We start from the raw sequence: 26,553 nt of genomic DNA, 5'->3' as shown, positions 1-26,553 counted from the left end.
AGGGAAAACGTCCCCAGAAACTCATGTCAAAAGATGATCTTCTAACCCAAAAACATTAAATGCAAGATAATTTAATAGAAACATGGAAAGTTCTAGGGGCACAGGGGAAACATCCAATCACATACACATGGCCACCTTTTCTCTCATTTATCTTTACTACTCTTCATGACACATATATCAATTTAAAAATTGTCAGGTTTGGCTAGGCCTGACGCTTTGATACATTTACTCTCAGAGGAGCAGTTCACTATGCTCTAGAACGGCTCAGCGAGAAACACACTCAAAAAGTTTACACAAAAGTAAGCCTTAGCAAATAAAAGGAAAAAGCAAAACCTTGTAACCACTGCAGGATTTATGATCTCTTTCTATTCATGGAAGGCTTTTGTCAGTGCTGCAGCTTTGGAGAATGGGAGGGAAATGACTGTGCAAATTCCATTTTTTTCTAATTCCCCATTTCCCAGACTTCTGGGGAAGATTTAGAAGGAAGGCACAAGGAAAATGCCATCCTTTTTTCTCGACCCAGAAGCCTCCACAAGATGATCAAAGAGCCTTTTTAAAATAAAGTATGTACAAAATCTGCAGCACATTGTGATATTTTAAATGATCATAATGTGAAAAGTATTGAATTCCACTAATGTGACCCAGGTTTAGGTTTAAATTATATTTAGAAATTACAAATCTTTATAGATAAAATGCAACATGCATTATCCATTGGTAGATTAATAAAGATAAAAGCAACAATAAATATATACTTTATTTCTCATCTACACTGAGCTGAGATTTGTAAATCTAAAATTGACCAAATAATATTTGCATATAGTAATCTATAGCATTATATAAAGTTTTACAATAGACAGATAAGGTTAGGCAATTTGAGGGATTCAATAATCTGATGTTGTCACATTATTACCCGTGTTTCCCTGAAAATAAGATCACGTCTTATATTTATTTTTGGTCCAAAAGAGCTGTTAGAGCTTATTTTTGGGGGATGTCTTATTTTTCCATGTGGCGAGTGCACGGGGGCCGAAGGTGTCCGGCAGCAGCTGCACCCCGGTAGCCTCTTGGCCAGTGTACTCTGGGGCTGTGAAGCCCACGCAGTGCAGGTGAGTGTGAGCACTGCTATTGCTGGGCTGAGCCCTGCCGAATGTGCCACATGGCCACCACCCACTCCGTCCCATCATCTGGTTGCTTGCAGCTGCAATGGGGCAGGAGGCTGCATGGCGTGTTGGTGCTGCTGCCTCGAGGTGAGGAGAGGCAGGTGGGGGGTGGGTGGGTGCCTGGGCTCCTGCTGGATGGGGCTGCTGCTGCTGCTGGTGCCATTGCTGGTGGCAGAGCATGGGTGGCCTGGCTGTGGGAGCCCTGAGGTGCACGGGTGTGGGGCACGTGGGGCAGCTCCACCCTGCCACCTTCCTTGCCTCACCTCATAGTGGCAACAATGGCGTGCTGCGCAACCTCCTGCCCTGTTGCAGCCACAAGCAGATGGTGGGATGGAGTGGGCAGGCGGTCACAAGGGCTCTTAACTGGGGCTTATTTTTGGGGTAGGGCTTATATTAGACTCACACTAAAAATCATGCTAGGGCTTATTTTCTGGTTGGGTCTTATTTTCGTGGAAACATGGTACAAAATAGCTGCAGTATGGAAGCTTACTTGTTAATGAAAAGATTGACAAGATATATATGGTAAGTCCTAAAACTTTATTTAGCTGAAGTCAAAATGCCAAGATTGTCTCTCATCATCCTTCTAATCACTTCTCTCGTACTCATTCCTGCTATCTTATCACCTCAATTTATCTTTTTTTCTTTCTGAGCAAGAGGCATACTTTCAGGTCAAGTACTGTCTTGAATTTGTTCATGTTTAAGAAAAAAAAATTAACAATGCCTATGAAGTCCTTCTGGTACATGAGGCTGATGGTGGCAGCTGATGTTTCACTGCCAGTTGGATTCACCACTCCACTCCCCTCAATTTTTTGAGATATATTCAAATAATCCTGTAAAAGATGAAGTCAGGTGGTGGGATGAAAAACTGATGACTGCCAAAGAAAATGATCTTAGCCACATTGCCTTTCCTATATTATGAATTTATATACTGTAGTTTTAATGTTTTGTTTCTCTAAATGTGCCCATTGTGATTCAAGCAAGAAGTACATTTAGGCTTTACTATCTATTTAAAATTAAGACTTGCAAGTCTCAGCCTAAGAGTAGAATATCTTCCTTAAAAAATCAGTTTTAATCACAATATGTTTGAAATTGCAAAATATAGAAAAGGGATGAAACAGAAAACTGAAAGCTGAATCTTGGAATTTCTAACAAATCTTGAATTTGTTAAAAATGTTTTATTGTAATTTATTTAATTGTTGTGAGACATCTGGGGACATTGAGGGTTGGGCAGCATACAAATTTAATAAATTATTATTATATCGCTCATGAATTCAAACATGGAGGTAAATCTGTAGAATCAGAATAACATTCAGTGATATTTTTAAGTTGCTTCCATACTTTCGGCTCCTAAGAAAGGAGTTGAAATTTTTCTCCTTACCCATAACTGATTTGTTTGAATTATTAATCATGATTTTGACTATTTTTGTTATTTATTTTATTTTAATTTTTTATCATTATCTATCATGATCATTCTATGAATAAAAACAATAGCATCATCCTTATTTACATTATCTTACCTGCATATCTTTTGTATTATCTGCCATATTATGAATATAGCTGCTCCCGAACCGACGTATTATAATAAGATTTTCTGTACTATCTTAAACAATGTGAAATGTAGCTTACCACATTCCTTCTAAAAAGGAATGCCAGACCTAATTGAATGCCTTAGTGGTAATATCTTTTTGAGATAATTCATCTCCAGAAGAATCAAAGGCTTTCTAAGATAAAAAGCAAAGGAGGTTCATAGGAAATATGTCCCCAAGTGGCAGCGTGTACAAAGCAGCCATCATGATCTTGAGATTCTATATAAATCTCTCATGCAAGAATTGGTCTGTTAACAGCTACTTAAATGCTGTTCTCCAGGCAAAACATGCCAAACTCCTTTGCCCAGTTCTTTCTTGCCTATATGCTCTGGACCTTGAGGCTTTGTTTGAATCGGGGTTTAGAGGATGAGGGCTACAATAGAGTGGCATTCTACTGTGGACCCTCTTCCCTACGCAGAGGTCACTTTGCCCTCTTTCTGGGTATTCTTGATAAGGAGGAAAGAAACAACATGGCTCCCCTAACTGCAGCAATGCTATTATGAAAGGACTGATTCCTCCTTCTGAGTAAGAGCTAGAGAAGGAATTGGGGATGGGTGAATGAGGGGAGCTCCCTACTGGCTGGTGGGAATGGCAGGGGAGGGTCCCTATGAGTGTGTGAGATAGGATGAATGAGGATGAGTGAGAGTTCTGCGTGAATGTGTTGTATTGTATGTGAATATATGGTAGTGTGTGGGAAGATGGTGGCTACTGAGGGCACTGGGAACTGGTGAAGCTGTAGTGTCTCAGGGTGCCCAACTTCCCCTCCTGGAAATGGTTGCTGAGGAGGATGGAGGTTCCCAGTCTCTGATTTTGGGGGCTTTGGTTTTGGGGATGGGGCTGTCATTGGGAGGAGGGAGGTGGTATTATGGTAGTAACTGGCCTTGCAAATGTAATGTATCATGGGAGATGAGGAGCAGGCTACCTTTGGAGAACATGGGAATTGTTGCCATACACCAGTTTTGTGTTCAAGTTTCTTGATCTCTACCCAGTATCCTGTTAGCAGACTTTCAGTAGCTCTGGCCTTTAGCTGCTGCTACAGAATGCCAGATTAGTCTGCAGTAAGGCATCCCTCATCAGTGATTTAATTGTTGATGAGAGGTAAGTCTTTTGTACATACCACTAAATCTAGCTGGGTCTGGTAAGGGGTAATCCTTTTGAAAATATGCCAAACAGGAGTTGGGTGTGGCATCAGCTGAAACTCTGGGCCAGGGGATCTGGTGATTGTCTTCTGAGACTCCCTACAGCAGTGATGGCGAACCTTTTAGAGACCGAGTGCCCAAACTGCAACCCAAAACCCACTTATGCATCGTCGGGTGCCAGGTGGGTGTGGCCCATTGGCTGGGTGTGGCCCATTGGCTGGGCATGGCTGTGGTGGTAACGGAAGACTGGGACTAAAAAGTTCAATCAATCAATTCCAACTTTGCAAGATTATTTTTCCCATGAGAAGTTGAAATTGACTGATTGAACCTTTTTTTTTTTTTTTTGCACATGGCAGCGGAGGCCTAAAGCGAAAAGGTTTTATAAAACCCAGCTGAAGGCCTAGGACTGGGGCGATGGTGCGCGTGCCCCCAGAGAGGGCTCTGAGTGCCGCCTCTGGCACCCGTGCCATAGGTTCGCCACCAGTGCCCTACAGCTTTCAGGGATGTTGCAGCACAGATCATTCGATATTAGATCCTGTTCATTAAGCTGGACTCTGGGGATCAATTGGGATTGTTGCTGCTGTACCAGTCTCCCTATACTGCATAATTAACTTTGCTGCAGGAACTCCTTGATTCCATTCTGGATTGCACCATATTGGCCGTGGGCCCATCCCAGGTAATTCAGAGCCCATCGCTGGACAGTGGTCACGCTCCATATCTGGTGTTTCTGTTGGAGCAGTGGCTATGTGATCTGAAACTGGGGGAATTCTTGGTTTTCCCTCTTCATGCTTAGCCCTGGATTTTTCTAGTGCCATTATACACAATAAATCAGGTTCTAAGACTATGTCATCTGTGGTTGTGAATGGGGTGATACTGACAAACATGGTGTACAATCTGGGGCTTCTCCTAGACCAGACATATCAAACTCACGACATCACGTGACGTCGCGCAACGGATCAGGACTGTTTTGCCATTGCTGGCAATGGGGTGGGCGTGGCTTCTGCGTGACGTGTCCGGCCCATGGGCGGCAGTTTGACACCCCTGTCCTAGACTCACAACTTCACTCCTGAGCAGGTGGCAGTCATATTAGGAGGGCCTTTGCACAGCTTTGTATTGTGTACCAGTTGCACCATTTCCTGGATTGGAAGGGTCTGGTGACAGAAATTTCTCCTCTAGTTATCTTCACCTTGGACTATTACACAGAGCTACTTTTGAGGAGTATCCATAAGCATCAACTGGTGCAGAATAGAGTAGTGCAGGTAAATTGTGTGTGCTCTGCAAATTGCGTTGGCTGCCAGTCTGCTTCCAGGTGCAATTCAAGGTGCTGGTTTTAATCTTTAAAATTCTTGAGGGTACATAACCAGACTGTCTGAGGGGATGTCTCTCTCCAATTACTTCAGCCCATCCCATTAAAACTGGCAGAGAAGGCATGTTATGGGTACCAGGGGTCATTTATGGGTTCCATGACGTGGGCCTTCTCCACAGTGGTGCCTGCCCTATAGAACATTTTCATCCTCCAAATTAGGTTAGTTCCTTTCCAGTTATCATTTTGGATGTCCCTCAAAACCTGGTTATGTTGCCAGGTCTAAGTATCCCAGGGAACTGCAGACATTCCTACATGATTCCATTGTGGGGTCTTTTTATTCTCTCTGTGTAGTTTTCTATGTTTGAAATTTCTAATAGTGTTTTTCAATTTTAATGGGACTTTTTATATTTTAATAATTATTGTTTTAATGATTCTCACATGCCACCTAGAGTCGCTTCTTGTGAGATGGGTAGCCATATAAATAGGGCAAATAAATAAGAACATTAGCATATGTCTCAATCAAAACCATCCGGAAATAGAACATAGAATAACAGGGCTGGAAGGGACCTTGGAGTCCAACCCTCTACTTGAGCAGGAGACTTTCCACCATTTCAGACAAATGGTTGTCCAATCTCTTCTTAAAAACCTCCAGTTATGGGGCATTCGCAATTTCTGGAGGCAAGCCATTCCACTGAGTAATATCAGACAAGACTGGAATTACTAAGCCTGTTGCTATATTTCTGTTGTTGTTTTACGTTTTCAGCATAGTCTAGCTAAATTTTAGGGAAAGAAAATATTCTACTCATATGTAATCAGCAATGTGTCTTAATCTTACAATGTATTTCTTTTCACAAATATAATGTGTTCCATCATTATGTTTGTGCAGAGCAAAGATCAACTGGACAAGCAATCATCCTCCTGGAAAAACTAACACTACCTCCCTGTATTATAGAGTGAAAGGATTCGCTCAGATCTATTTGTCCTTGAACTACCAGAAACCTGATTCCTTATACTGTTTTGAACAAATAATACCAGGCTTGGAAATTGAATCTTGGAAGTTCTAGGTTCAGGTCTTCCTGAAAACCCAAAATACCAGCTCCCTTACTACTCAACAGTTTCTGATCCACAGAGGAAAACAAAACAAAAGAGAAATTACTCACTTGTAACTGCTGTACTTTCTGATGTCTCTCCCCTTTTCCCACCTAGAGGGACAAATGCATATGCAACCAGAAGCCTCTTCCCATCAAAAAAACTGTTGTGGGTGCCTCCTAAATACAGGACTGGTGTGCATGGTGAGCCACAATTGTAAGTAATCAAACAAAGATTGCAGAGTTGCTAAAAACCCCTTTGTAAAGTGCAACTTAGAATCAATTTTTCTGGATAGTTTTCTGAGACCAATGGAAAGACATGGCAACGAACATCTGGGGAAAGGACTCAGAATTGATTGAGATTATCTTAAAGAACATCAGCAACAAGTGAAGAAGCTTTTCTTCTTCAAGATGTCCTGTCCATTCCTAATGGGATGCAGGAAATAAGAAAAGCAATCTCTCTTCCAAAATGGCAATTTCATGAAACTTGTACTTAATGAAAAAGACAGCATATGACCGAACTTTACAACTATATTAAAAATATTAAAAGTAATACAGAATGGCAGAATAAGGTAATAAGGGAAAGGCAGAAGATAGAGATTATTGCAGTCTTTCAGTGGCATATCCTAAAATCTAAATATTGAATTCTTTCCAGGAATGAAGGACTAAGAGTTTCATAGCTGAGAAGGAATTGTCATCTCCAGAGGTTTCTGTTGCATTGCTTGCTTGTTTGGGAAGTTGTTCTTGGGTAATAAATTTACAATTCTTCCATAATGCAGAGTCACAACTGCCTTTTTTCACAGCTGAACTTTGCAACCTAACATTTTAATTTCATTGTGTTTTATCTTAGGACCGCTAAAATATTAATTATAATTTTCTGTGCAGAATGCATTAAATTAACCTAACATCCATACCTGTAAATCTAAATTATTTTTTCCTGAGATAGTCAACATTATGTCAGAAAAAAACTGTTAACTAGTATAATTTCACACTCCTTTTTTAAAATCTTACATGCCATTTTTTAAAAATATTCACGTTATCATATATAATCTCATCTTGAAATCACTCTAAAGCTATACTTTTATAGCTGATTAGTCTTCTTTGCAGTCACATAATGATTACTTACTGAATGGCTTATGATTCTTGAATTAGAATAGGCATACTATCCATCCTAAACTTACCTGAAGGCTCAAATAAATTTATAAGTCTTGTCCCTGTTAGAATGATATTTGGTATACTTATGTTTTAGGAATTCCGAAGCATTTCGTTTGTACTAAAGTCATAGTAATAAGGAAGACAATTAGTTGGACGAACTCTATAGATTCACTGCACAGAATTATTTTGGGGGCTGATGTTTAGTGATCATGTCATAACCGTTATGCTATCAATTCACCAAGTGAAGGCAATGTAAACCAAGTATCAACTGCAGAGTTTACACATACAATAGAGGGATCAAAAACTCAATGCCGCATCTTCATTTTCTTTGGCAGTTCTGTCTTTCATGTCCCAAACGTGTTATAGAAACTAAGGGAAACTGTTATTATACCTAAATGCTCTCACTTCTGACCTCTATAGCTATTGCTGTGAAGAAAAAAGCCTGGTGACTGAGTACAGTGAAGTGTTCTGAAAGGCCTGGCTAAATTCTGATTCTTCAACTACAAATGCACAGCTAATCATCTTGCACAAGGAAGAAAGGCAAATGTTGTAGGATTTAGGATTCAGGGTTTATTGGAAACATGTGAGAAGAGCGAATAGGTTTTGCTTGTGGTATTAACTATTTCTTCTCCAAATTAAAATAGAGAAAATGGTAAGAGCTGACGGGGATCTAAGGGACAAAAATAAACAAAGCAAGATCTTACGCCATCTTAAAAATTGAATAGATATATAGTAAAATCATATAGGTACCCACTGAAAAAGAAATTCCAATGGATTTAATGGGGTAATTTTTGGAAAATTGGATTTAGCATACAGAATTGCTATCCAGATATGTGATTGTGATACTACTGACAACTGTGTTTAAGATATGTGTAATACACTGGATTTTGGATTATGAAATCTTTTAAGATGCCACAGGCTGGTCACTAGTAAAATTATTCATAAGGGGAGGAAAATCTTGCTGGTACGATTATTGGTTTTTTTCATGCCTTCCAAGGTAGCAAGTTGAAGAAGGAATAGAACCTTAAAATACCTGAAGTATTGTGGGATGAGATGGAACTATGGAAATTAGGCTCAATAAATAAAATAAAAGTCTGAACTAGCTTAGAAGCTCCCTTTCCCAACAGCAACTTTTCATTAAACTACAGTAGTCACAGAAAATTCATTTGCCATTAAGCTAGCGGGCTTAGAGAACTATTTGGTGACTACTGAAACTAGTATGGTAGACAACAGAGGCAGGAATTGAATAATGAGCGTGGTTAAAAGCAGAGATAATGGAAGAGGGAAGGAACAGAGAATAAGAGAGTAATTGATGAGAAAGCCTAATGCAGACAAAAAGACAACAGAATCATGGACTGGAGAGAAAGATGTGCCTGTACAGTACTTAATGTAGCAATGAGGAAAGTCACCGTGTGGGCTTCAGGTTGAAAGAGTAGAAAAGAAAAGTTTGTGTAAGACTAAATGGACACATAAAATTGGCAGCTTGCTACTTTGAGGAACCCAGGGGAAAGGAACTGGAGGCAGCGAGCGCATAGAACCAGGAGTCCAGGCTGCAGTACATACACTGAGATTATTCCCTCGCGGTCGCGCCTTCCTCCTCTGTCGCAGCCATACAAGACGGTGCACACAGAAACGGGAAAGAAAGAGAGAGAAGGAAATAAATATAAAAGCATAGGGAGGTATAGGACCAAGGGGAAGGGAGGAGAAACTAGAATATAGTACTGTAAAGGGATGGAGGGGGGGGGAAGTGTAAGGAAAGAATAGTCAAGTTAATGTCATATTTATGCATAAAACCAGTCTAGCCCAGTGCTGAAAGCTCATCTCCTCCTTTGATTACTTCAACCATAACTGACAAAGTTAGACAACACCACAAAGGGACAGGCAGTCTCAGAAGGGATGAGTTGAGTAAGGCTGAGCTGAGCTGAGCAGAGCAGCAGAGACAACAGCAAGGCCCCATATCTTCCCCCAAACATGCCGCAACAAGCCCCAGCCATTGGAACCGTCAGCCACTGTTAAAAGCTGCAACATTATGCACAAACCAAACACGGACAAATACTCCAGCCCATAGTTTTTGAATTTTCCCATTTCTTCTATTTTAGTGTTTCCAGTCCAACCCAAGGGAAGCAGATTCTTGCTTCAGAAACTACAGGAAAATCTGTAAGTAGGGGTTGGTCAGTGGAAAAAAGAAGAACATTTATAAAATTAGAAACAGAAAAATGTTGAAAAATTAAAGATAGGAAATCCATTGCCTGTATGCTGTTTGAATTTGAAATATTATTTGTATCCTGTCAAAATATTGATAGACTGATGAAAGAGCTACTGTTTGGTAGAAGGAACTAAGAAGTAAAATATGAATGATTATATTGCCTGGTTTATCTAGTAGGCAAGGTTGGCAGAGTCTGCTCCCACAGGAGTTTTTTGGGTGATCCAATTCTTGAATTGTCTCTAAAGCAGGGGTCCCCAACCCCCGGTCTGTGGACCAGTATCGGGCCGTGGCATGCCAGCAACTGGGTCACACAAACTAGCAAAGCCCCATCTGCGGGATGCAGGCAGCACACAAAACCACACCCCCTCCAGTCTGTGGAAAAAAATCTCTCTCCACATAACCGGTCCCTGGTGCCCAAAAGGTTGAGGACCTCTGCTCTAAAGAACAGAAAAGCTGTTTTATCTGTTAGAACTGGATAAGTAACCATTTTCCTTTGAAAGGTTATACAAAGTAGCATTTGCATAACCCTCTCCTCCAAAAAGGAGAAATAAAGATACATACACATTTGCATGTATGTATGGATAGATATATAGATGCAGATTTGAATACTATTATTATAGCGTAGTTTGAGAAAAAAGATTTGCCATGCTGGAGAAAGACTATGATCATTAATCTAGATCAAAAATCTAGTGATTTTTGAGCATGCTGTTTGACCAAGACAGCCTTTTACTATACAAGCATGAAGTGAGGGTGATATAGAATAGGGAGTTAAGAAAGTCTTCTTCCAGATGGTCACAAACTGAGAAAATAGCAAATAGGTGCTTTTATTTTCTTCATTGGTAACTGCATTTTAATTAATCACCCCTATTTTTTTTCTGCTGCTGTTGTCAGTATGGCTGGTAGTAGTACCCTCATAAATATCTCTACTAAGTGGATTTTTCAGAATGCTTTATTTTGCATATCTAGAGCAGTAAAATAGGAGGCATCTAGAAGCTTTCAGAATGATGAATTAAACTTCCCTGAGCTGGAAACTCTTATACTGTGCGTAGGAAGACTTGAAACTCATCTTGAACTTTATGGTGATTACAGCAACAAAATTAAAGGTACCTGCCCCTGTCATAGAAAGTATTAAGATGGCATCATCCCAAGCCAAAGATAAAATGATACTTTAGAGCAAATTAAGACTGGGGGCTTATCTGTAGTTATTATTCTATTCTATTCTATTCTATTCTATTCTATTCTATTCTATTCTATTCTATTCTATTCTATTCTATTCTCTTCTCTAATTTCTATACTGCCCATTGTCTCTGGGCAATTCTTAAAGAAATATTTCTGTTGTAAAACTTCCTAATATAGTTTGAATTATTTCAAAGTCATACAAAAATGAAGCAATTAAGGACATGTGCAAGGGCTTCTTGAATTTTCCAGTCTCTACTATTTTTCTGAGGTTGAAATAGTGAAAGAAGTATTTCGAAAGTATCTTCTTGTCTGTTGGATTTTATTTCAGAGGGCACTGAAGTAAGTTCATTTTCAAACTGTACATGCAATGTGATTAGTGTCTTCAGTGGAACATTTCAAAAGCTACTCTATTTGGAACAGAAAAGTAATGTAGGACTATTCATGCATTTCTGTGAGGAGAATGTCTAAATGCAGTAACTAAAGGTACTCCCTGGGGTAAAGGTTGAAGTAAATGATTTAAATAAGATAATAAAAGAATCTAAAATTGTATTCATTTGATTAGCATCAGCCCTTTTAAGATAGCTTTTGTATGGACATTATTTACAAAGTGTCAATTCAACAGAACTACATGATGAGTCAACCCTAAATTATATACTGGATAAGCATTTACCAGCAGTTACTATTTAACTATGTAATTTTCTTTAATTGTTACAAAAAAACCCAAAGAACAAATAGCAACAGCAAAAATTCTATAGCGATGTCCAGGATTCATCTCAGCCAGACAAAAAATAGGGCTGTCGTGGAGTTCTTATGGTTTCTTGAAGCTGTGACATAAGAGAAAAGGCAACCCTACCAAATGATCAAGAATTCTAATGACAGCATTGGGCAAGGAAAATAAGTGCATGCATATAGTATTAAGGAAACAAAATTGTCAAATTTGGGAAGATCAAATACAGGCAGTATGGTGGTGTGGTAGTTATCACAGAGTATTACATTTCTTAGAAATACTATGACTTGTCTGAGGTGACTTGGCTGATCCTCACTTTGAGCTGTCACTGTGAAACCTTTAGCAGATTCATCTTCTGTCCCCTTAACGCTCTCTGTCTCTGAGCCCTGGTGATCTGAAGCAAAGCTCATGCAAAAGGGTAAAGGAGAATCAACACCATTTGCTGCCTTCCCTATAAACAGGAACCCATTGTTTTGCACCATAGTTCCCATGATTAGACTACATAAAGCAACACTTTCCTCTAAGAACTGCTTAGACTACTCTTCAATCAGTCTACATTGCAGGCATTATTAATCCAGTACCAGTACTGAATCAAAGCATTAAGATTTTCTCCTGTATTTTCTTAATACACACTATTATTATTGATGAGGTACCCTTTGCTGAGAATACTGAAAGCCAAATGCTAATCTAAATTAAAATGCAGTTTGCCCAAGGTAGCTTTCTTTTGTCAGAGATTATCATGATGGGGACCTTTACCAGTCTAGTACAAAACAAAGGCAACTGCAGCAGTGGGTAAACAATGAAACAGATGCATGCCATTGTGACACAAACTCCTTTCCTTTAGAATCTGTGTTGTGATGCCACAAGCACATATGTAAAGAGAAGAGCTTGCATGACAACTCTATCACACTCATTTTGTCATTCTGAAGGCTATTGAATTTTGTGAACACTTTTAGACATATCAGATGGACTGGGAAATGATTCCTATTACAGTCAGCCAGTATCAATGACTACTTCAGGATGACTAGAGACTGCATGATTGCAACACATCAAGTTGGTAAAGACTGTTAATACGATCATTATGTTTGTACTATAAAGGCAAGGCCATTGTTTTGTAGTTAGGTTGCTATATCTGAAGTTTTCACCAAATTCCGACTCTTGAGATATTTGCAAATTAAGATGTAGTCCCTCCTGCCGGAAGCAAGAAGTATAGTTGTGCAAGAAATGTTGCAGATGGTACACTTACTTTGAGCAATTTCTTCAAATAACAGTATGCCCAAGCTCTCACTTGCACACATATACACAGAAACAAAAAGATGCTTAGCCTGTTGGTAAAATAGTAAATGCTTCTACATAGCAGAGCATGCTAAGAGCAACTGCTGCTTGGCACATGCTTAGCAAAAGAGCCCCCACACTCAAGCTCGTTGCTTCATCCTCCCCACCCTCAATCTAGCACAACACTGATTGCGGAGATTGCATCAGAACCTATAAAATTTGCTACTATAACACATGCTGCATGCCAGAATAGGAAGAGAACATTGTTAGCTGGACAATAGCTGCTGAAGGTCAGAGCCTTTACTCTGATAGGAGCTGTGCTGTGACAGGCCATATCCAGATAGCTTCTCAAACTTGATAGCTTTTTGACAGCTGTAGCTTTTTCTTCCACTCGGCATTGAAGATGCAGAGAGAGGGGACATGACTAGCATAACAAAACAACCCTCTATAAACCAATAGAATAAAATAAATTTCTAGTTTGCTCACAGCACCATTAGAGTAGAATTTGTGCATCCAACCAAGGATGCCAAAGGCAACAAAAAATGATTATTACTGAGGCATTAAATCTGGGTGAAACCATCATAAGACAGCTGTGCAGCAGGTATGTGAGCCAAGGGAAATGTAATGTGCAGTTCCTAGGTATTGTAGGATGCTCCATTGGACATTAGATAAAAGTAAAACAAGGCAGCCCACAAGGGCGCTTGTGAGAGAATTGGAGAAAGGAGTACTGGGAATGCTGTCTTGGCTTCTGAATGGAAGGCAGGACATAAGTCCAATAAATAAATAAATAAATAAATAAATAAATAAATAAATAAATAAATAAATAAATATCTAAACTCCTTTAATCTTCTTCTGACAGAGATTTGGCATTTTTTTTCCACCACGGATGAAAAATATCTCTTGAAGTAGGATTTGCTTATTTTGTTAAGTAATTTTTTTAAAAAATATTTAAGAAACACAGCTTGTCCCCATCATTTACGGTTTTAATTCTTGGCTGCAATATGAGCTTAGTTTGCTACTAGTGAACTTACATATGTGGTTTGGAGTAGATGTTATCTACTACTGGGCACTAGTTATTGATGCAAATTGAAAGCAATGTGTACCAATTTCTCAATGGTTGCCGATTGTTAATGCTTCATAATGATAGTTGAACAGGTAACACTAGCTTGGAGTAGAGGCAGGGCAAAGTGTCTGCAGATCTATACAACATATCATGCTGTTCCCTTTGCCAAGACTGAGAATGCACATTCATTTCTGTCTCTGCTGGATTGCTTGGTCCTTTTACATTGATCACCAGCATAAGAATAGAAGGCCGTAAAAGAATTCACGAATCTTGGTTATTGCAAAAGGAATAGAGTTGCAGGCAGTGGTAGCCAGGAATGCTGACTTTGTGATATTACTAGGAGTTATATTAGTTTTTTCATCATCTGTGAATAAATACATCAGAATAGAGTTAACTTTGCAATAGTAGTGAATATCTGTGGCTCGGGTGTAGGATAAGGGTGAAGATTCGTTCTGAGCCCGTGGATTGGTTTCATTACTAGGCTAGGTAAATCTTCAGCAGAGTTTAGGGGTGTCAGTGTTTTTCTGTTTATAAAGGCTTTGTATGGTCAGTAGGTCTTCTGATGGGTCAGGTGTTGGTGTGTCAAGAGAGGGTCTTGTGATGAGTCTTGTAATGGGTCAGGTGTGGGTGTATCAAGTGAGGGTCTTGTGATGAGTTTTGTGATGGCTCAGGTGTGAGTCATCAGTGAGAGTCTTGTGATGGGGAGGTTACATCAGATGAGGGTCATTGGAGGTGAAGTGCTGGTTGGGGGAGCTTGCGAGGGTTAGTGCTGTCTCTGGTTGGCTGTGCAGTTGATTTGGATTCTGAGAGGTTCATAGGCTAATTGTAGGCTGGTCAATGTGTCTGTTGATGAAATTGCTTCTGGAGTGCCAGTGTGGCCAATGATTTTTGTATTGCTCCAATCGAACTGGTTTTGTTTGATGTCAGGGTGGGTAGAGATTAAGGATTTGGGATTGTGGTGTTTGACTGCCAGCTGGTGTTCATGGATCTTGTTTTTTAATTGATGTAGAATTGGTTGCAATTGTTAAACTTGATTTTGTAGATTACATTGTTTCTTTTGTCCTTCTGTATCTTGTCTTTGGTTCTTCTGATACATGTAAAGCACACTTTCAATAATATTTTTAGAAGAATTTAGGCAGCAATATCACAAATCTTCTAGCTTAGGAGAAATAAGCATCTTGCATGAATTTAATGAGATCAAAATGAGAGGTAGAGTCCAAGAGATAGTGTCAAGAGGCCTCTTCAATCACAGATGGAAAAGATCGACTTATACCTGCCTCTCAACCTTGTCAGTATGCAGCCTATGACTAAGTGGGATTGGAGAGTCCTAAAGGATAATAGATGCTGTGATCTGCAATAGGCAGTGTATTTCATGTACCCCTTTCTAAATGGATAAATGTATTATTATTTAAAAAAATTCTGAAGAACTTTTTTAAAAATTTTACATTTATGTTATGACATCATCTCTTTTTCAAATGTAATTTAAATGAAATATCACATTGAAAAGTAACCCTATCCTTTCTGGATATAAGTAACAAATGATCTTAATTGTCTTTTGGAAAACACTTGCTGGAATGTGTTTCCATTTCATTTCTGATGTAAAAGCAAAGCGTTCACAGCATGATAATTCCTGGAAAGATTGTGTGGTCCTTATCTGAAGAACAGGACAGGAAGGTTGGGAAACATTCTTTCATTTTGCATCAGTACAGGCCCTAGATCACTGTCTCCTTAAGTGAGTGAATACTTGTCAAACAGAATGACAACCTTAGAAACAAGAGGATGCTGAGATGAGGAAGTTACCATAGCTTCTCAAGTTCAAACAGGATGCAGATTTAAAAAAGAAAACCCTCACCTGGTTTTCAGCAGGCAATCGTGGCATGGAGGCAGCTCTTCCGTGGCCCTCCATGGGTAAGTACTGATCACTATCTGAGTAGCCATCTTTTGCCATCTCCCGCATCTCTACAGACTTAATTAGACAAGGAGGATGTTAGGATCAGAAGTCAGAAGCAACAAATAGAAGAAATGCTATTCTTTTTAACAGCTGAGGAATTGGGAGAAACCAAAATAATAAACCGCAAAGCTGAAGAGATACTGCAATATTTAAAAAATTACTTAGTTGTTGCTAAATATTTTAAGTGCTTTTTCTGGCACAGCAGATTTCATTATTCTCTAGCTAAGTTTTCTACCCAAGGTCAGAAGAGATGAACATTTGTTTCAATACATGCATCTCTATGTCCCAAGGGATTTTAAAGACAAAACTAAACACTGAGATATTCTTGGAGCTCCCAGAATATAGAAGTACCTTATTGGTACAAGAAAAAATATCCCCAAAGTGCTTCAACACTGTAATATACAGTATATGAGCAATGCAGGTACTCTCTCTATATTCTGTTGATACGATGACATTTGGAAAAGCCCTTAGACTAGATGGGATAATCGTAGAGCCTGGTATAAAAAAATTAGGAAGTATGTTCTGTACATCTGGGGATATTTTAGTTTTTTTTTTTTTAAAAAAAATAAAGTGCTGCAGTGTTATATATGAAGCTTACATCACTGAAATTATGAAATCTGTTATGGATCCTACCAGTGTACTTCAGCTGGTATCTATGTCAAAAGTTGTTGCTAAGATTTTGCAGCTACATTTGTGAGATTTCAGTAGTTATGAGAAAGGCAGGGCTAGATGAATCAAAAGTTGGAATTAAGATTGCCAGGAGAAATATCAACAACCTAAGATATGCAGATGATACCACTCTAATCGCAGAAAGTGAAGAGGAACTAAAGAGCCTCTTGAGGCGGGTGAAGAAGGAGAGTGCAAAAGTTGGCTTGAAACTCAACATTAAGAAAACCAAAATCCTGGCATCCGGCCCTCTCAATTCCTGGCAAATAGATGGGGAAGAAATGGAGGTAGTGACAGATTTTATTTTTCTGGGCTTCAAGATCACCTCAGATGGGGACTGCAGCCAAGAAATTAAAAAACGCTTGCTCCTGGGGAAGAAAGCTATGGCAAATCTAAACAGCATACTAAAAAGCAGAGACATCTCTCTGCCAACAAAAGTGCTTATAGTCCAGGCCATGGTTTTCCCAGTTGCAATGTATGGCTGTGAAAGTTGGACCATAAGAAAGGCTGAGCGCCAAAGAATTGAGGCCTTTGAACTATGGTGCTGGAGAAGACTCCTGCGAGTCCCTTGGACTGCAAGGTGTTCAAACCGGTCAGTCCTAGAAGATATCAACCCCGACTGCTCTTTAGAAGGCCAGATCCTGAAGTTGAAACTCAAATACTTTGGCCACCTAATGAGAAGGAAGGACTCACTGGAGAAGGGCCTAATGCTGGGAAAGATTGAGGGCAATAGAAGAAGGGGATGACATAGAATGAGGTGGCTGGATGGAGTTACTGAAGCAGTAGATGTGAACTTAAATGGACTCCAGAAGATGGTAGAGGACAGGAAGACCTGGAGAAATGTTATCCATGGGGTCGCGATGGGTCGGACACGACTTCGCAATTAACAACAACAACGACAAGTAGTTATTACTTGCAATAACTCATCCTGCATAATCTGGTTATATGAAGTGCATCAAGTTGCACATAATATATGGCTTCCATTTGATATAATAGCTTTGTACGCAGATAACATTCATCTACCTATACTGCTGGCTTTTTTGGATGTGAAAAAGCTTTTCATATGGGTCAAATCAAATTTATATCTAAGTTTAGATTTCCTATATAATCTATTTATTTTACTATAATTTACTATCTTAATCTATCCTCATATTAACTGCTAATCCGGTTATTTTATTAGTGGTTAAAATGCACCATGGAATTCATTAGGAATGTTCTAATAAAAGAGAATATTTGTAAGTTTGGGTTCAAATGAGGGTCCTTGATGCTCTCTAAGCTTGATTGTTTCTAGGACTAGAACCGATGATGTTACCTAGTTTAAGTTATGAAATGCCTGCAAGAAAACAAGCTCAGGGAGCACCAAGAATCTCTCATTAGGAATGTTCCTCAACTCCATTAATTTTTAATTTTGTGTTATAAACTTTGGTAAACCCAGTAAAACAATCTGATGAAATTAAAGAAATTAGTTTAGCTGAATATCAATAAAATATCCTTTTATGGAGATTATATTTTGGTTTTTTTTTCCAATGTTCACTATCTTTATGTAACTTTGTAGAAGTTACTGGTGCAAAAATTGGAGTAGATCAAATATGATACCATGAGTAAGAAAGTGCAAAAGGTTGTAGAGAGAATTAGTCTGTATATAATTGTCCAATAACTACTACTTTCCCTAGGAAAATATCCAGTTTAATATATAAGAACAGTTCAAAATTTATCATGAAGGTAAAATAATAATAATAATAATAATAATAATAATAATAATAATAATAATAATAATAATAATAATAATAATAATAATAAAGTTGGAAGGGACCTTGGAGGTCATCTAGTCCAATCCCCTGCTCAGGCAGGAAACCCTATTCCATTTCAGACAAATAGCTGTCCAGTCTCTTCTTAAAAACTTCCAGTGATGAGGAAAAGGCTGTTGAATTGATATTTATTTATTTATGTATTTATTAAATGTATTTGCTACCCATCTTGCCATGAGGTGACACATACATTTTGAATCAAGACTGATATTTAAAGAGCAATGCCTATGTTAATTCCATTTAAATATTTAAAATAAATTGATAAATTAATGTTTTTTTAGGGAAAGAAATACCCAGATTCTCCTTGTTACTATATTATCTTTGTTATGATGATGATGATTTCATATTACCTAATTTGAAACAATACAGTTAGATTTATCTATTAATTTCAATCTAATTAGGATGGAATTTATATTGATTAATTGATACTGTGGGCTCAGTTTGAGAGATATTACTTTCTACTCTTCCAATCCTTGAAAATTCTTGATTTTAATTATAATATGAATTTGATTACCTTTCCAGCACTGAAGGTGGTTAAATATATCTGTCCCCAACCTGGTCCTACATATCCAAGGAAATACAGTCCTGCAGTGCTTTTCATGTGAACCAAGAGAGGTCTGACATGTAGAGCAATTGTAGAATAAAAGCCTAATTTGGAAGCATCCTCCTAAATCCATAAGTTCACAGCCTAAGGCCACTTCCAGATTCTTCAAAGAAAGTGTATAGTAGAATAATTGTGTAGGTATTTTGAGGATGTAATAATAGTAATATTAATAATAATAAGAGTCAGAAGGTGTCAATAATCTCATTATTAATAACAACTCAATCCTCTTCCAGAATAAGCAACCAGTAACATATACAGATAGTCCTTGACTTAATACCGGTCTCTTAGTGACTGTCTGAAGTTATGACAGACCTCCCAAGGGCTACTTATGATCAAAATTCGAAGTTCTGATGCCTCCCCCAGTCATATGGTTGGATTTTGGGTATTTGGCAACTGGTCCACATTTATGACTGTTTGAAGCATGCTGCAATCACACGATTGCACTTTATGATTTTGTTGACAGAAGCCCAGTGCAGACAGTGGATTTATATAATAATTATAGTATTCACTTAATGACCCTGGTATTTGCTTTACACCAACCGCAAAAAAAGTCATAAAATCAGGTGTGGTCATGTAGTGACTATTTGACAACATGACTTAAGACTATAATTCCAGGCTCAATTATGATTGTAAGTTGAGGAATATCTGTATGGGGTGATTCATTAATGCAGAATGTTGGCTGTGAGATGACTTTAGCATAAGAGGTGAATAGATGTTAATAATCATCACTATTATCAAATGTATCTTACAGCTGCTAATACATTCCCTTTGAGTCAATTAATTACTACGTATTATTGTAGAATTTTTACTATATGATGAATAACACACATTAATGCAAATGTCTGGAAATAGTTAAGGGATTAAGTTAATGGATCCTTAAGTTAAGTTAATGGACCCTTCACTGGAGGATAGAATTGCCTTATTACCTCAAGGAGATATTGAACATCAGTGAAATTTACATATACATGCACATGTAATTTCTCAGAATAAAACTTGTAAAATGCACACAGTTTGGGTATTGTGTTTGTGAAGGTTTGTTTTATTTTTGAAGCCCTATTTTTTTCTTAAAAAAATACAAACGAGATCAATTCACACAATATTATATGAATGAAAGGGAAAGATGAACAGTCTGCCTTCACTACAAATACAGTTTGCAACTCAGCATATACTTATTGTATTGCGCTATCAAAGTTTCATAAAGTAGTTAGAATGGTAAGGCAATAACTGCGGTTATGTGTCACTCAAATAAATACTCACTCCATATTGGCTTAATCAAGTTCTATCTTTTGGTCCTATGATCTGATGGAATATAGAACTTGTCATAGTAAAGAAAACTTTTCTGAAAAATTCTGCTGTATAGCTGGCTTTATAAGTGCATGACAGGCAGGAATAAGAAAAACAAAAAGCAGAGATAGATAACTGCCAGTTCAAACACCTTGCTGGCATACAAACCACCTGGGAATTGGTCCGGCTATTGGGTATTTCCTCTAATCGCCCCCGCTCTGGGCTCCAGGTTCCTGTCTTCTGGAACATCTCCTGCGCTCTTTGCGTGACCCATGACTCACTTTCCTTCATTCCTCCTTCTAGTACACTCCTGGAAATAGACAGAAAAGTCATGTTCCAACCATACATTTTCCAAACCATTATGAGTCTATGTGCACAATCATAATCCATTTATTTGTCCATTCCCCAAGCATTTATAACTTATGTGTAAATCAAAACACTTTTAAGCTGCCCTTGCTTTTCCAGATCTATGTTGATATTCTGGCAATATACTTGGCTGTGTTTATTCTGCTAGTCTAGAAGATGAAGAGTGATCATTGTGTTCTCCAGTGCACTGCACCATCACATCCTCTTCACAAAAAAGACTGGAAGACTTGGGAGGGGCATAGTAGACTTCCTTAGAATGGGAAACTGACTATCTTTATTGACTACAAAAGTGCATCTCTGAGCTTCTTGATGTTAATAGTAGGGCTTTTTTTCCTCATAGAACGCCCAGAATGGAGTTCCGGCACCTTGTAGGGTAGGCAAAGCGGGTTGTATGACATGTGGGAGTTCCAGCATCTTTTTTTTTTCTTACAAAAAAAGCACTGGTTAATAGTAATGTGATTGTGGTGATAGCATTGTGTCAGTTGCCAGGCCCGGTGTGGCTTTTGAAGGCTAAGTAATATTACAAAATGAAAATGTAGTTCTCAGTCCCAATCCCTGGCCTACAGCGATTGGTAATTTCTCTACAGAATTTCATATTGTCATCTATCACGTCCTTTCTGTAGAGGTTATGGATGGAATCTCTTGTCCTCAAAATAAGGCACAGATTTACTGACTATGGTCCTGTTTCCAGTGACAGAGTATTAACCATTCACTGAATTTCTAATGCACTAGTAGTGACAATGGTTCAGTAGGTGTGTCATCTGAAGTACTTGTTTCTGTATGGACGGAATTGTCCTATATAAACTAGCACTCACATTCCACCTCCTTGATCCAGTTGAGAGGAAGGAAGGGCATTTTGTCCTTGGCCACCTTCTTGGGATGGAGAAGGTGGTTCCATGCGCTGGACCATAAGTGGTGTCCGATTCTAAAGGGAACGGGATGATACAAATATTTATGTTTAAAAACTTTGGAGATATTTTCTAATCTAGACGCATCAGATCACCGTTTTTTCCTTCAGTAAATTTTCGACCACTTGGAAAACTGTTAGAACAAACGATTTATCGTTTGCCTTCCAACTTCATACATTTTTAGAATATGAAAATAACAGTTCTAAGGAGACCTAGCTCACAGATGGCAAAAAGGAAATCACAATTGTTATTATACTGAAACAAGAAAGAACTTTTAAATTATTTTTATATTGTGCATCTATTCTTTGCTATTGAAGTTTCTTGGCTCTCTAAAAACATTAAATTAAAGGAGAATATAAAAGTGTATGGATTTGCACACATGCATGCAAGTGATGGAATTTTCTAGCCAGGCCATAGCACTTTGTGAAACATAATTTGGTCCACTGGTGAACCTGTCCAAGACTTGTTGTACTCCAGAATGATCAAGTAATTGCATTTAATGGGTTGAGTTGTAACCTAACATGTAACAAGAATTAGGAGTAATCACTAAAGAAAGACATCACCTTTTAAAAATTTTAAGGTTATTTTAAAGTACACATGATTTGCTGTAAATGGAAAGCGTTCATCAACATTTTCAGATTTGGAAACTGTGGCACATTTTTTTTTTACATTTACAGTTTTCACATACCTGCTCCTCCCTCATGGCCTGCAACTTCTTAGCCTTACTCTGGCGGTAATACTCCATGATCATCATGGCTGCATAGATTTTCCCCACTGTCAGGTCAGTAGCTGCAAAGTAAGAAAGACAAAACAAAAATCAAACACCCTCCTCCAGCTTAGTGCTTCCTTGGCAACTCTCCAATCTTTAGACTCAAAGTATTGGACCAGTGGCATTCTCTCAGGATACTACACCTGCTGCCCCAATGGCTATTTGGAAGGGACAAGGAAGTTGAGTGATTCCGTCTTCGAATACAAACCATCACATAACGAGGAACAGTACAAATAGCCTTGAATAGTAAATCTAATGGGAATATTTTATGAAACAGTACCCTGCAGGCAGTCAGGAGGAGGAGGAGGGAGAAGATGACTTTATATTCTGATCTGTTATAACAATTTTATGCTTTGCAAAAAAAATACAAAGTCCTGCTTTTCTTCCAGAGTAAGCTTTCTGCCTAAATCAGCAAGAAGCAAATCAGTGGCTAAGCACCCCAGAAAACTCCTGAGTTTTAGAGTAGTTTTCTCTTCTATCCCTCTCATATATCAGTCTAATCTGGGGTGAAGTGTAGCCTAAGTGAGGATATTTCAGAGGTTGTTAATTTCAATATTGTTCATCATTCTAAGGCAGTGTTTCTCAACCTTGACAATTTTAAGGCATGTGGACTTCAATTCCCAGAATTCCACAGCCAGCATTGCTGGCTGTGGAATTCTGGGAGTTGAAGTCCACATGCCTTAAAATTGTCAAGGTTGAGAAACACTGTTCTAAGGTATGTCATAATCTAAGTTGATGGTTTAGGTAGGATATAGGATTTGTCTCCTTTATAAATACATAGGAAAATTACTGTGAGCCAATGAAATATCTAGTGAATATTTCATTCAGAAGGTAGTGATCTGTGCCATCCAGAATTGGAAAATTAGACAAACCTCCCCCCCCCTCTGGCCCCCCAATTCTATGACTTGGGCTCTGGCTCAGAATTAAAGGAAAAAACAGTGCCTTAGAACAATACACTGGATTAAAAGAGGTTAGAGACTTCTTAGCTAGCTTTTGGATTTTGAAAAAAAGAAATAAATATCTGTGTAGTTATCAGTTATAACCACAAAGCTGAAATAAGTTACAATGAATTTCAAGAAAAGGAATCCAAAAACTGATACTGATAGTTAAAAATGGTTTTTAACATCATGTTATTTTTTAATGCTTAAATGGCTTATAAAAGAGAGTTTTTAAGTCCCAAAACAGTCAGGATAAAGATGAAGATATGTAACTATTCCTATGTTCTATCTGGAAGAATTATATTAACTAATATAAAGCCCTGAAGTAGAAATTTGTTGTTTTTTTAAATAATTTTTTCCTTAGCTTTCTGAAAAGTTTTTTTGCTCAAAGTATTTTTTTCATATGTTCTTGCTTATTATAAAAGGATTATAAAGTAGTATTTCCATACTGAGAAAATGACAGAAAAGTAGAAATAGATAGGGTTGGCACAGATGAGGCTGACACTGAGAGTAATGATTACAAATTTCTTACATTTATGAGGGGTGACCAGAAGATCTAGAGTTTTCTGGGATAGGTTGGGCCAGATCGCCATCATTTCTTTTCTCAACTCAGCATCCATCTGCTGTTTGTCAGCCCCCCCTGGAAGATTCAAACCAGGAATGAGAGGAAGTAACAAATGGCTAGACATCCCAGTTCTACTTCTTCCCATTGAAATGTTAAATATTTACTGTTTATCAATACCAACACTAATTTTGCTTTTAAAAATGCTATTACAGTTTATATTCAAATTTGATAAAATTATTCTTTAAACATGTTTAGTCATTTAACAATAACACTTCAAATTAGAGGTGAAAAATAGCACTTCTGATTGTCTATGATCTGAAAACATTTCTATAATCATCTGGCAAGTCAAAAGAGACAAATTCTAGCACCATTTTCTGTCTCATGTTTCTACTTTTCTAAATAAAGGCAAAAATTTATTGAGACATAGGAATGCACTGTGATAAAAGAAGAGAAAACTGAAGCAGATTACAACAACAAAAAGTCTTAACAGAACTGTAAACTAGGAATTATTAATAGATGAATAATGCACATGTGAAAGTATTTTTTTTTAAAAACCTGATGCTCTCTCACCTTCCTGTAGCTGTCAACATTGCAGAGTACTTATTCTGCATCAATTTCCTCTATTTGTATAAGGCATTGCCACAAGCAGCATTTGTATTCAACATTTCCTCATTATTAGTATCTGAAAATGTGCTTTATGTTGTACACAGTCTAATTTTTCACAATATTTTTATTTGCCAGCAAAATAACTGGATCTATGGAAATGGCACTTGCCTTTGGCAATCTTGATGTCAAGGGCAGTTCTGATCAATGCCATAAGGGTAGAATTGAAATGGACCGTGTTGTCATCTGCCACAGGTAAGTCCATACGCAGTAATCTCTGGAGAAATTCAAGCAGAAATGTGTGAATCTAGGACCTCCTTCACAGTCTAGTTTGTCATGCACAGAGGAATATAAGAGCCTTGGGGAGAACTCTGAGCTCAGAGATTTTTTCCTGTGTTGTCTCTATTGTTCAGATTATTCATACTGATCAACTACTTCATTTTTCTTTCACCCAACGTTTTCTATGCACAGATGCTATGGATTTTTCATCAGCCATGTGGGGTTACAAATAATTCTACATAATAATTACATAAAAGCCCAACTGAATACGAAGCATGTGGCTGGAAAGCTCATTCCATTACTTAATACTCTCACATTAGTGTAGCTAGGATTGTCTATGAAACTATACAATCCTTGGAAGGAACCAATGCTTATTGATTATTGTACTCTAAAATGTATTGTGTAGCTTTTAGCAGAGTTGAAATTATTTAAAGACTTCTGTTTTAAGTTTTAGATTCTGCTGCTCTATAGACTACAGATTACATATTCATAGCTCTACTTCTAGACGTTTCCCACAATTCCTGATAAAATTCAGGAATACTGTTCACTAGAATTCAAGTGATGCTTTACTACCATCCTCAAATGAATCCTATCTTCTCACCCCCAGAGTTCTCCTGTCAGAGCTCACGTTGTGTCTGTGTTTCAAAGTAAAAAATTGTAAAGTAACACAAAATTCCATCTTTTCAAGATAGCAGCAGACAGCAGCAGTAAAGGGATGGGTTCAAGGAGAATGCATTCAACCATTGAACAAGAGCAAGTTTTGTCAAATATGCAAGATTAAAAGCATGCAAAAGGAGCATGCACCATGCATCACAGCACTGCACAGTGTAAAGGCATCCACAGAATATATATTGAGACTCATTCATAGCTCTGATATAGATTGATCTATAGGGAGAGATCCGGACTGTGAGCTCTTGGTGCAAAAAAATAAAAATAAAATAAAATTGGGTGCATCCTTAATACAAAAAAGAAAGAAACGAAACTGGCAGATCATAGGCCATGTGCCATTCCTCTGAGCCAAGGCTATGGGCTGGAGATCACACAAGATGCTCAGGGTGGGGCTCAATTAGCTAGTGCATTAGCTGAGATAGGCTGCGGACTAATGGAAATGGGGGTTACAGAGTAACGGGTTTGGGAATTAGTTAAGTAAATGTCACTGAACAGAGGTGCACAGGATGATAGGTAAGATCAAAACAGGGAAGGAAGAAAGCAAGAAAGAAAGTGGGAGGCACACATACAAGTGATGATGACACATTCAGCAGAAGATCCCTCAGGAACCTCATGTCCAGAAAACCTGTAGATCTTGAAGACCAGCCTGCACTGGAGGCCTACTAAAAAAACCTTACCCAGGGTTTGTGCTTCTGCATTCAGCATTCCCTCTTTGGCAATTTGTTAAAAATGCTGCCTGTTCCCTTACATTCCTTTGTAATTTTGAACTGTTCATCAACAGGCTACAAGCTGGTGTGTAAACTCCAGTTCTATCATATAATTCAATCCAATTTGTCAGCGATAATCCTTTGTTTCTGGCCTCATGCAAAGTCTTGTGTGGAGGCGAATGGTGAATCACTTTCTAGATAGGATGAGGTAATAATGTTCCCAACCCCATCATTTAGATCATTCCTTTGTATTGTATTTTGAAAATTAATTCACTGAGGATTGTGAGATGGCACTTCAGATATTTTGGCAGTTCATCTACAATAGTTGTAGAAATTATAATTTTATTGTGCAGTCAAAATCAAATAACTACACAAGATAGGAGGATGCAATTATTAATACTCATTAGTTGCAGTCTCCGGGACTTCCTACATTAACAAGAGTTACTCCTGCAACTGCTGTATAATATTTCCCCTTAGTAGTAATGCTTTAATTTGAGGACCAGCGTTACTGTCCTGGATCACATGATAAGCTTGCACTCAAATATTATCACATTA

General features: G+C 38.2%; 1 protein-coding gene and 1 long non-coding RNA gene across 15 annotated transcripts in view; one reads left to right on the top strand and one right to left on the bottom strand.

The window, feature by feature from the left end:
• Positions 1-26,553, bottom strand: part of CACNA1A (calcium voltage-gated channel subunit alpha1 A) — a 328,550-nt gene that overhangs the window by 18,118 nt on the left and 283,879 nt on the right. For 9 of the 12 annotated variants that reach the window (XM_039342836.1, XM_039342845.1, XM_039342895.1 and 6 more), the window contains 7 exons: positions 24,515-24,620; positions 23,708-23,815; positions 22,157-22,257; positions 21,376-21,485; positions 20,366-20,504; positions 15,734-15,847; positions 8,995-9,030 (listed from right to left, as the gene is read on the bottom strand). In XM_039342836.1, coding sequence (XP_039198770.1) covers positions 8,995-9,030; positions 15,734-15,847; positions 20,366-20,504; positions 21,376-21,485; positions 22,157-22,257; positions 23,708-23,815; positions 24,515-24,620 — 714 coding nt within the window. Of the gene's footprint in view, positions 1-8,994; positions 9,031-15,733; positions 15,848-20,365; positions 20,505-21,375; positions 21,486-22,156; positions 22,258-23,707; positions 23,816-24,514; positions 24,621-26,553 lie in introns of those variants that run through there. The other 3 variants (XM_039342879.1, XM_039342888.1, XM_039342920.1) reach the window with 2 other exon arrangements.
• LOC120307797 overlaps positions 1-26,553 on the top strand; it is an 85,753-nt gene that overhangs the window by 17,932 nt on the left and 41,268 nt on the right. For 2 of the 3 annotated variants that reach the window (XR_005556658.1, XR_005556653.1), the window contains exons 2-3: positions 22,146-22,249; positions 24,482-24,598. This is a non-coding gene — a long non-coding RNA (uncharacterized LOC120307797). Of the gene's footprint in view, positions 1-9,529; positions 9,589-22,145; positions 22,250-24,481; positions 24,599-26,553 lie in introns of those variants that run through there. The other variant, XR_005556657.1, reaches the window with a different exon arrangement.

The sequence above is a fragment of the Crotalus tigris genome, unplaced genomic scaffold (genome assembly GCF_016545835.1).
Source record: "Crotalus tigris isolate CLP2741 ecotype Arizona unplaced genomic scaffold, ASM1654583v1 scf7180000017551.9496454, whole genome shotgun sequence".
NCBI lineage: Eukaryota > Metazoa > Chordata > Lepidosauria > Squamata > Viperidae > Crotalus > Crotalus tigris.
The sequence above is the reverse complement of the archived record's forward strand: the minus strand, read 5'-3'. Positions and strand labels throughout refer to the sequence as shown.